The sequence below is a fragment of the Macrosteles quadrilineatus genome, unplaced genomic scaffold (genome assembly GCF_028750875.1).
Source record: "Macrosteles quadrilineatus isolate MER2022 unplaced genomic scaffold, UCM_ALF_1.0 Scaffold_8__2_contigs__length_117827958, whole genome shotgun sequence".
Classification (NCBI taxonomy): domain Eukaryota; kingdom Metazoa; phylum Arthropoda; class Insecta; order Hemiptera; family Cicadellidae; genus Macrosteles; species Macrosteles quadrilineatus.
This window is the reverse complement of record NW_026542601.1, coordinates 31,448,704-31,460,824: the sequence shown is the minus strand read 5'-3', so window position 1 is coordinate 31,460,824 and position 12,121 is coordinate 31,448,704. Positions and strand designations below refer to the sequence as shown.

The following is a 12,121-nucleotide window of genomic DNA, read 5'->3' as shown; positions in this document are numbered from 1 at the left end:
ATACTTGATATTTCTACCATAGAACTTTCACATTCTAATTCGTCATTAGGTCTCTATGGAAATGCCCACCTCTATATTTACACCCTCAGGTATATAGCACAATATCAGCTTCCTTTGTTATTGAATCCTGTAATTTAGCATGGTCTCATTGCTTTTACATATATGAAATACAGAAATTATGTTCATACAATAATATAGATCTATAGTTTCCAGTTAATAATGTAAATGTTGTATCTCTATGTTTCAAATGTTATGCAATTAATAATTTAATCATCTGTTAGTTCAAAAATGTGATTCAAATCAATGTAAATAAACTAGTGACAAAATAAGGCTCATTTTTCAACTTACATTTATTTAACCATTTATTTCAATATATACACTTACAATACATAACAGTAAAATAAACAACAAAATGGCTTATTTTATAATTTATATGTTTTTGAAAATGAGTAAAGAACAACAGAGCTTGTAAGTTACAATACCAATGAGGGATGACAGTGCATTATGTTGTATTGGTTTTCCAGGTTATTGTTTAACAAGAAACTCCTTCTCATATCGATTGCTCAACAAATAATATCTTTATCCACCACTATCATGGTCTTCGTTTTATCACTTTAACTAAATCGATATGTCTCGATGTAAATGGCATCCCCACTATGATTAATTCCTGTAAACACAATGCATATCTATAAACTTACCCAAAACAATCCCAATAATTATAGCAACTTTCATTGCTCACTAAAATGCAATTGTTTGTAGCTACCCTTCACAATTACTTTCTCTTCTTTGCATAAAGTAGTTTTCATCTTTATTTTGTATTTTCATCAAAGAGTACATTCACTAAAAGAGTCTTATGTATACAAACAATTTATATACAATATTCCAAGTAAAGGTTGTTCCAGCCTGGAAGTATACAACATGGTCGTCAGGGCCTTTAGAGTTTGCATTTTCATCTATTTTTTTATTACAGTCTGAGGCTCTGGCTGGATATCTCATCATGATTGTAGAAAGTCAATGCTCCCTACTTCTACTTTGACCACCAAATAGATCCCCGACATGACATAATAATGCAATGACATAATAATTTGTTATTATCGTTGCTAAGTTAAACTACCAACTACGATTAGCAAGATGTGGGATTGTGTGTTGTGCCATGCTAATTTACCAAACACATATTAATCAGCACAAAGTACAATAACACATAATAGTTCAATGGATCTATGCTGATATTGGTGATAGGGGTTGAGCTCATCACAACCCAAACTTCCGATTAAAGAGGCATCGCATCCGACATTAATTTTAAGTCCTAAACTGAAGATTACAATTTGCTTATGTTCAGAGGCAAAGTGGATACCATCTAGCATCTTAGGAATGAGCTGGTCACAACTAAAAAGAAAACCCAGTCTTTGCACCACACATAAACTGTACACAATTCACCACTTGGGACAAGAAGCAAGCCTGCAATGATACTGTGGAGCAGGACTGAGTTTAAATAATGATTCCAAGTTCTCACGTAAGGTAAAATATAATTTCGGCACGAAATATTTGCCTGATTCCTCGGTAATACATGTTTCAAGACGCTAAAATAGTTGAGTAAAAAACATATTTTTTCAATTTTTCACAAATATTTAATCCAAACTAGAAAAAATCCAATATTTTACCAGAGGTCCCAACACTATGTGTTTCTTGCCATTTAAGGTGATTCCAGCAACACATTATATTTATAAATATTTCAAACCAACTGGTACAAATCTCACATGATACAGACATTAATATGGATTGAAAATATTTTTGGAGTTGGACATTTATATAGAAATGTATAAATAAGCACGATTTTTTAAAAAGTGGCTTAAAATCTCCCCATGTTATTCTCATAGGTAAAACACCAAAAACACCTCTTTATCCTATTCTATCTATTTGCTTGAGATACAGTAAATAAACATATTTAGGCACACTACATTGATTTCAACTTTTGATATAAAACAATAATACAGGGTAAAAATTTAAAAATCTAAAACTTATATGAATACCATTTGGTAAATAAATTAAATGGTTCCATTTGTATGACAATGTATTATAACATAATATCAGTGTTGGTAATGGTTACAAACTCCATGCATTACTGGTGTGACTTTATCGTTTTAAAATGCTTATTTCTCAAAAACTGCTTGAGATACAACAAATGGTTAAATTTAGGTACACTATGTTAGTTCCAACTTTTAAACAACAAAAACAATAATACAACATAAAAATCAAATACTATTTTAACATTATTTTAAATGAGTACAAATAAATCAAACAGTTATCATGAAAATGTTATAAGTCTATACTTAATTCCATTATTTTAAAAGTCCATTATTAAATATTCTAAATTTGTGATTTAATCACCAGACATCCCTATAACTCAAAAGAATTATATTATTTTATATGAGTACAAATAAATCAAACCATTTTCATTTGTATGCCAATGCATTGTAATATAATAATAGCATTAGTAAATAAAGGTCTGATTTATTGTTTAAAAATACTTATATCTAAAAAAAAGGCTTGATATACAACAAAACAGCTAAAATTCCAGCAACCAAAATAGCCTTCAACATAATAATACAGCATAAAAAGTTAAACAATTTAAAACCATTTACCAGTTTCTTTTGTATGTAAATGTGCTATAATATAATTTCAACAATAGCAATAGTTTCAAACTCTAGGTATTACCAGCACGGCACTGTCGGGGGCATGACGATGTTCAAAGTGATGCGCCTTCTATCACTTACATGTTTGTCTAGCTTCTAAAAAAAATATTTATAGCATAAAATTTATATATTAAAATTCTACATAAACTACTGTTTAATACAATATAAATATAATTTAATTTATGCCACTGTATAATTATTAATTAAGGAAAATATAAAAAGGTTACTCAAAGCAAACATGAAAAAGTAAGTAAGCGAGGATTTTTTTTATTTTTCGGTCAGAGAAAAACTTTCAGTGGAAGAAGTATAGATGATTAGATGTTCCTCAATTTTTGTTTCTAACATTTTTTCATAAGACTTTTAGTTTGTCATCGCTGGGGATCAGAAGTAACCTATGGGTCGGGAGCGCGTCCGAGTTCACGTGCCGAGAGCTGGGTTTTAAAAAAAGTGGTCAAAAAAAGCTCTTCATTTCCAGGCTTGTTTTTTCAGTATTAATAACATTTTTTAACCAAAAAATGCCCCCATATAGCCTCTAAAACGCCAAAAATAGGGTAAAACCATCATATTTTACCTATTTTGGGTGTTTTTTCGCCAAAAAAATTCAAAAGTCCTAGGTCCAAAAACGCCGAAAGTGGGGTCATATTCTGGTTTTATATCTACTAACCTGCAGAATCTGTTTACACCACTTGAAACCGTGTTGCAAAGCTCATTTAAACTGTATTGTTTGAGCCTAGCTTGAACTTAGTTCATCATGACTTGAGAGGACTTTACTGCGAACGCTCGGCAGATAGATTTGACGCAATGTTATAGAAGATAGACAAAATAATGTAGGTTTTAAATTGGAATTCTGGAACTTGAATGTTTTATCTTTGCTAAAAAAATATTAAATTTGCATGTAGACCTGCGGGCAGAAAATTACAACAGAAACCCAACGCACGACGATATGATTAGAGTTTTACATTAGCACTAGTAAAACAAATTTGCCCATAAATCTTCAGAAATTTTTCGTATAAATTTAAATCAGACGAGAACTGCAAGTAGATAGTGGGATCTTCCTGAGAATTATATTTATGGAAAGTATTTATGAATTTGCAGTTCATTTACATAAGCTATTAGGATGTTAGTGTATTATTTTTATTCATTAGTAATATCCTAAAGTGAAGAACGCTAAGTGAGTGTTCCTAAACCTTTCTTTTCAATCGCCCACTAAAAAGAATTCTAAATTCCTTTCCTGCCGACGATCTGTGCTTGAGTTAGTGTTTTAACTTACCTTTTTAAAATGTTTATTTCAATAAAATCTTGAAGAAGTTTTTATTTTAATTTTTGTCTGACCAAGGTAATGTTTTTTTTTTTATTACTCGTCTATTGACCCGGGATGCCACAATTCCTACCATTTTTGTAAGTAAATGATCGATAAGTCTATGTAGCTGTGAAACGTCTACTCAAGTATGAAGATAAACTCATGTTTGTCCATATGTTAAAATATATAGCTATATTTTTCCATTTTGATACGTCTCCTTTCCTATTTAGTTAACTTTCTTTCGTTGTGTTTTGTTTATTTTTCGGACATATTCTCAGCTGATGCGACACACGTTTTCGAGTAAATAGAATCTGACTAGTTTTTAAAATCCAGCTTTCCGGCCACGTCGTTGGAAGCGAGTTTACTGTTTCCCGCCTAAACTAACTAGATTTAAAATCCTTTGCCTCTAAATAATACTGTTTGTGGCAATACTCAGGGTTTAACACTCGTAAAATATAATTAATATTGTGACACCCATCCAGCTTTTATCATAAATTGTTCAAAATATAACTATAGGCCTAATAAATCGTTTATATATAATAATCGGTTTTTAGTTAACAGCATTGGTGCATGGTAAATATATGTTTCAGTTGTTATTAGACGTATTTTTAATAAATTACTTTCCGTATATGCGTAGTAAATATAATCTATCTTAGATACGATTCAATTTAATGAGTCGAAAAAACTAATTATTGAGAGGAAAAGTGATACACTGCAAAATGTAATAAAACCTACGAATTTTAAATAAGATCTGATGTAATAGGTCAAAGGATATCATTTTTAAAGATAAACTCTAAAGTTTGATAAACATAACATATAAACTACCTTAGATAGGATTTGATTTGATGTAGTGATCTAAATAGTATTATTAGTGATAATATTTAATGTAATAAGTGAAAAATGTTTAATAGTTACATGTTTTAAGAGACTACAAAGGAACATTATTTGCTAGCTATGTTAGATAATATTATAAAGTGTCTTACAATTGATATGACATTAAGTTATGCAATTTTTCCCAGTACATACGAGTACGGATTTATCTTTGTGATCGAAAATAGTTATTCGTGTAACTATTGCGAAAAGAAGAATTTTGGTGAATTACAGGGGACTCATTCAATATTCGTAGGTAACTATGTTAATTGAATACTCAATTAAATAGTATAATAAATGTAGTAGTGATTGGTGGGGTCTGGTCCAGGACCTCCAGAATGCTCATAGAGATAGAATACGGCCAAATTAACACAGTTTTATTATTAGGTTTAGGAAATAAAAAATTCTGCCAAAAAATCTACCACTTCCATAAACAACCAATATAGCCTATATTTGTATTAATGATAATGAAATTACAGATTACACAATTCAATAAACTGATGGAATGATGACTGATGGTTGCTGATGCTTTTCATTTGGCTATATATCGAAATACCTTAATGCAAATGGAACAGGATATTCCATCATAGCCTGAGGACTTCCACTGAAGTGTGGTACTTCAAAGTCTCAAGCAGTTAAGTTCAAACAACAGAGCTTAATGAACTTTGCAAGTACTTCGCGAACGAAGCATGAAACTATGTTCAAATCTTGTTACCAGAATATGCTAAATAATTTAAAACGATCAAATATATTCAGAGTACAAGAGGAGTTTCACCACACTATGATGTTTATAGCTGTTTCACAAACGTTAATTGGAGGCTGAAAGCCGCGTTTTGCTGTCCATGCCAAATGTCATCATCATTTGGGGCCGAGCAGGTTTTAACATCCCTATGGCTGAAAATCAGCTGTTCGTATTTACTTAAAAGTATATATTTCGTACCTGGGACCGAAAATGAGGTTTTGCCGGCTCGAGTTTGAAGTTCGAGACGATGTAAAACTTAAAACTCGAACTTAAGTAACTTAAAACGATCAAGAGCTGCAAAACCTTTTCGGTCCGTGGTACGAACGCTATTTTCCCCACACTAAAGACACTATACCCTATTACCACTATTCACCACAATAATAGTCTAATGCACACAAACAGTCAACACAACTACAACATTAAGGTTATGTGAAGAAATAGTTTCAGGAATCAGAAAAAATAACAAATAGTTGCTAGGCAGCAGTAACACAAGTCTATTGCATTATATACTGCTTGTGTATTTAATATGCATTAATGTTTTAAGAAAGTAAGCGAACAGCTGATTTTCGGCCCTAGGGATGTAAACACCAGCTCGGTCCCCAAATGACTATGTCGGCTGGCATATGCAGCAATACGTAGCTTTCGGCCTCCAATACGAACATACTAGAAGTCTTCTAGTATAACCACCTAAATACACCTGGGGGGTAGGCCCAGTGTTTGTTTGGTTGATGATTGTTATCAGATTGGAACAATTACTGATTTCTAAATCACATGGGAAAACAGGTTGTTTCTTTTAACATTCATACACATTGTCCACTCTAATAGTTAGTATTGAATTTAGTAGTAGTCGATTTCAAAATGGACCAATTATTTATTTTCCCTATTCATAAATTTATCGAAACGAATATGAACTGAATAGTGGAAAGGAACCCTTACGAACAATAAAGCGTATTCTCTAATATACCAAATCTCAAATAAAGCTTTTATGTGATATTTTACGACTAGTTTAAAAGTCTTGTCGACCATAAAGGACATATCCAGTCTGGCATCATATGCCTCGACGTCTGGCGCCTTCGGTGTTTAGATATAAAAATACAACCACTTCTGAAAATTAAATTCAAGAAAGCCTATCACTGCTATCACCTAAAGATTTACTCTTAAAAATAAATAGGCAATTTTTAAGTTTGAAGTAAAATACTTTACGTTGGGAATATTTCAATATTTCCATAAAACGACCTGTATTACAAAATTTGGAAATACGCATTAAAGCGCATTCAATAGAGCGTTTTCAATGCTCATATATAGACAAAACACATGTGTTGACATGGTTATATTAATAAATTTATAATGCTACGATTGATATACAGTATAATCAAATGGAAAGAGGATTTTTTTAATGTGTGCAAATACACCGATCTAAAATATCATTCTATTCCAACATTAAGGATCTGTTTCCCTGTGTAGTTTATTTGAAAATTCAAACGCTAGCTTAATGAAACCATTGGCTATGGGCGTTTTCTCTGTAAACTAGGTCCTGTAGTATTTATGGCATGTTATAATTAGGATATCTCCATCACCAAAAATTGAAACTAAAACGAAGAAAATTTTATTACTACCATTACTGTCCTAACAAACCTATTTGACATCGATTATTTATTTTGGGATATTCCACCACCAAAGATTGCTTAAAAAGGAAATTATTTTTATTACCATTATTGTCTTAACAAACCTCATTAAAAATTATTTGGCATACAAAATTAATTTTTGGATATTTTTTTGTTAAAAATCTGTTTTAAACCTTTTTTTGTTGAACTAATATGTCATTTAAAAATTATATAGACTAACAAACAAAAGTATGTATGTGTAAGTTAAGATAGTTGCCTTCAAAATGTTTCACAAATTCCTGTTAAATATCTACTGAACTTGCTCTAAAGCTGGTAACAGTCTCCTAGTTCGCTAAATGGCTTATAGCCAAAGTTTGAAATCTTCTTACCTGGTGTCTAAGGAAACTTGTGTTTAATTTTTAAAAGCTAAATCAAATAGTTCAGACTCAACTTTAATTGTGAATTTAACATCTACAACAAATACGTTTTTAACTATTTACCGTACATATCATTTTTCAAAAATCTTAAGCAAATTTCCCATGTGGGGAATAAGCTATTACTGTAGGTCTCATGTTAAGACCTGGTACCACTTAACTTTTTTTGTTTTTATGTCCCCAGAGGCAAAAATACCATCCATTCAAATTCATAAATGTATACAAGGTGTTCAAAATAGGTGGGGACATAATTTCCGTAGTGATTCCTTAGGTCAAAATAAAGAGAAAATCAAGAATAACATTGTTTTCCAAAATCGCTTCGTTAACCAGATACCGTATCCGCCAAGTTGTATTTTTTAAATAAACATTTTTATCTTTGAATTTTTTCAAACGATCCTTTTGAATATTGGTATGTATGTTAAGGTAAAAGAGACCCATGTTAGAAAAAATCATCTTGATTCAACTTAAAATTACAAAATGGTGGCAATTTTATGTGTTTAAACTTAAATTCCACAAAAACGGCAGATTTTATAAAAAAGTTTCAAGAGCACTTTTAATTAGCATTTTTAATTCCCTATCAAACGGTTTCATGTTCAAAAAGATCGACTAAGAAATAGCTGAAATATTACGATCTTTAATTGTGAAATGGGGTAGAATGAGGCTAAGAAGGTCCGGTAAAGTGCGCTGTTGCACGACGATCAATCCCATGACGTCCAATGCTTGTAGAAAGACTATGTTTCTTGTAGTTACTGTACTTTTGGACATTATGAGATTTGGACGTCGTGCAACAGTCGATTGGTTCATATTGGATGTCATAAGACAGCTCAAAATTATATTTTGGACGTCGTGCCTTACATCATTGGACGTCGTGCCATCATTGGACGTCGTGCCTTACATCATTGGACGTCGTGACATTTGGATGTCGTGTAACACTTAATAAACAAATAATGTTGTTTATTAAAGAGTTGTTATACGTGTAATGGTTACAGAGAAAATCCCAAAAACTATAAACTTAAAATTCCCAAGACGATCTTTTGATTGTGGAGAATAACAACACTATTGTAGTTTAATTTATTATGGATATATTCTGATCAAATTTGGTAAATGTATTTATTTCACAGTAAACTATTAACAATTTTAACTAAAAAACTCTTTTACATCCCACGTAGCAGCAAACCTAAGTACTCTTTTAAGCAATGTTATGGAAATAGGGAATATATCTATCTGACATATTTAGGAGACATTTAAGTGAAAATACAACCAGAATTAAATAGAAATTCTCTTCGTCAGCAGGTTTGCTGTGGCGGGACTATTTTCTACTTGACCATAGAACTAGAGACAACACACACACACTACTAGAGACTTTAGCCAAAGATATTGTCTGTGCTTTAACCAAACTCGACAATATAATGTGTTTGGTGAAAACTCGATGGTAATAAAATACAATGACATAACTACAGTGGTTTAATGAACACTTCATTTTCTCTTCCAGAGTGTGTTGTTTCCGTGTCAGCGGAACTCACAGTTTCTCGGTAGATCGTTTGGAAAATGGTAGCACCTTGGAATTCTTTCCAGATTACACACAGCGCATGAGAGTTTTACAGTTTTTCCATTTTTGACCACAGAGCGGCAACCATTGTAAGACACTTTCCTTGAGAAGAATATTGGAAACAGGCGCACAAACAATCGAGGCTGGCAGTGTGCGCAAGTCAACCCTTCATAGGCGCACGGCCCTATATTATCTTCGCGATAGAAGCCGAACTGACAAGCGCCACCAATGAACCATTGATGGCTACCATTGATGAATCCTGAAAAGAATGTTGTTTCTTTGTATCTTAGTGGATATTTTCTCATAAAACCCATAAAATAATAAAAATGAGTTATTTTAACCAAAGGTTTTGATTGGAATTTAATACCTACATATTTTATAGTACTTTTGAATTTGGATAATATTTTATCTACTAGGGGATTGAGCCTTGCTAGATTGTGGTTAAATGTTTTAGTATACACATTTAAGATTTTAATGTGATAATAGGTTAACATAACTTATAATCTGACAAACAACTCAAATAGTACGTAGGTTGTTTACATTTTTTGGCTTGTTTCCACCATTGTCAAAAATAGCAGTTGGATGAAATGGCTTGGCATTATTTACTAATAAACATACACACACACACACACATACACGGACGAGACAAAGACATTTACGAATAAAAAAAATACTGGCAGGACACGCACTCTCCGCGGTGAAGGTCGTGCATTAATTGCGCCAAAGGGTTCCTTAATTGCGCCAAGCCCTCAAAGGGCCCCAACAAATGTTCCTTAGTTGCGCCAAGCCCAAGCCAGGTAGGGGTGAGTTGTCGGCAGAATGAATGTCCTTATTTAAGTGTTATCGTAACCTAACCAAACCAAAACTAACCTACCCTAAGGTAACCTAACCTAAACGACTCAATTATACAGTCTAGAGGGAGAGGGTCGCCACTTGGAGCAGTTATGAAACTATCGGGTGGCTCCCTGGAGTAGTTGGCGCAATTAATGCCCGCCCGTGGTGAAGGTAAGGATGAAGAAGGTTACGAGTCAGCAGGAGTGCAATTTGTTTGCTTGCTAAAACCATAAACAAATTAGAATAAAATATACAGTACCAACAACAGTGCAGCGGGATTACGTTTTGGTGGGAGAGAGCCAAGTAAAATAATCAGTATTTGGTCGGAACTATTTTTACCAATGCCCATCCCTTGCTCAGTTACATTATACTTTTTTTCTTTTTTTTGTACTGTATTATTTAATTTGATAGCGTACTGTGGATGGCTTGTTATAAACATGTGTTTCACGTATGTTGTTTACTTAACCCTTGCTATTTTCCAAAAGCAACATTGCTACTTGGCTACCCACCAGGGTATAATTTTACTTTCTCCCCCCTATACATAGTATATCGAGAATCAAGTGTCGTTTTACATCAACAATTTTGAAAAATTGAGCTTTGGATGCAAATTGTTACTCTCACCGCTTACCCATTATAAGAGTTTTTGACAAGGTAAAGGTAGAAATTATGTTTCCGTTTGCTGATACTGTTTATTTTATGTCATGATTGTAAGAAATGTTTGATGGTTAGGTATGTAAAAAATTAAAATGTACATATAGATTTGTCGAATAGATCTTACTTAACAAATTATTACCAATTATTATGTTGATTCGAGGGGTTTAATATTCAGGATTCGTAGTAAAAACAATTAAGTTTCTTTATGTTTTCAAACTCAAATAGACATATTCGTAAACATTGTATTTCCTCTGTTTATTCATTTGCTCCTAACAATTGACAAATTTCTCAAACAGGATATCATTTTAGACTAACAATTTACAAGAAGTTACTACTTGTTGATACACCTCCTGTTATATATTATATTTCGTACCTAGGGCCGAAAATGAGGTTTTGCCGGCTCGAGATAGTTTTTAAGCTCGAGACAAAGTCGAGAACTTAAAACGATCGGTACCGTGGTACGAACGCTATTTTTCACCACATACCCTATTACCACTATTCACCGCGATAATAATGCACACTCATAGTCAACACAACTACAACTTTAAGGTTATGTGAAGAAATAATTTGAGGAATCAGCAAAAATAATCATAAATAGTTGCTAGGCAGCGATAACAGTAAAACAATTATATTGCAATGCTATGAATACTGATTGTGTATTTATTTGCATTCATGTTTAAGAAAGTAAGCGGGCAGCTAATTTTGCGGCCCTAGGGATGTAATAACCGGCTCGGTCCCCAACATGACAGTTCGCATGGCCTGCAAAACGTAACTTTCAGCCACCAATTAACGTATGTAAAACAGCTAAAACATCATAGTGTGGTGAAAAAATATTTGCTCTCAATTTTAAACAGTGAATTAAATTAAATGTTTTTCTATTTTTGTTTAATATTGTATAATTTAACAGGCAAAAATAATTAGAAGTAAACATCTAAACTGAATTATTTTTCATTGGTTTTAAGAATAAAAAGAAATGTCATGGTTAAATTCTGTTACTAGAGCAAGTTACAATGTTATGCGAACAGTTATTTCTGTACATTTTACATCCCAACTTTAATTGTATAGCCAGAAAAAAGAATAAAAAACCACTTTTACAAATTTAATTCATATAAGAAAATTGCTTACCAAAAATTATTAGAGTCACCAAGAGGTAGGAGTACATTACGAATTTTAACTGTAACTACTAACTGACTACAAGTAGACTGAAAATTTAGACAGAACTTTGGTATTATGATTAATGACAACAATTTGTAAAACATCTGTTCACATCAGTTAATACTTCACAAAACAGTTTCTACAAAATTATATAAAGTACTTAGTTTACAATACTTCTGTCTTTTTTGAAAACTTAGAACGAATTTACTTCATTAACTCAACATTCAACTAAAACCAGCTTTTGGGTATTAAATAATGTAATTTTTTGTGCATACATTAAATAGTT

General features: G+C 32.3%; 1 protein-coding gene across 1 annotated transcript; it reads right to left on the bottom strand.

Moving 5' to 3' along the window:
- Positions 1–9,119: 9,119 nt before the first annotated feature.
- Positions 9,120–11,894, bottom strand: LOC128999441 (uncharacterized). The gene is made up of 2 exons (XM_054425965.1): positions 11,806–11,894; positions 9,120–9,451 (listed from the first exon to the last, which is right to left on the bottom strand). The coding sequence occupies exons 1-2, from the start codon at positions 11,840–11,842 to the stop codon at positions 9,153–9,155; spliced, it is 336 nt and encodes a 111-aa protein (XP_054281940.1). The 5' UTR covers positions 11,843–11,894; the 3' UTR covers positions 9,120–9,152.
- Between the last annotated feature and the right edge of the window lie 227 nt (positions 11,895–12,121).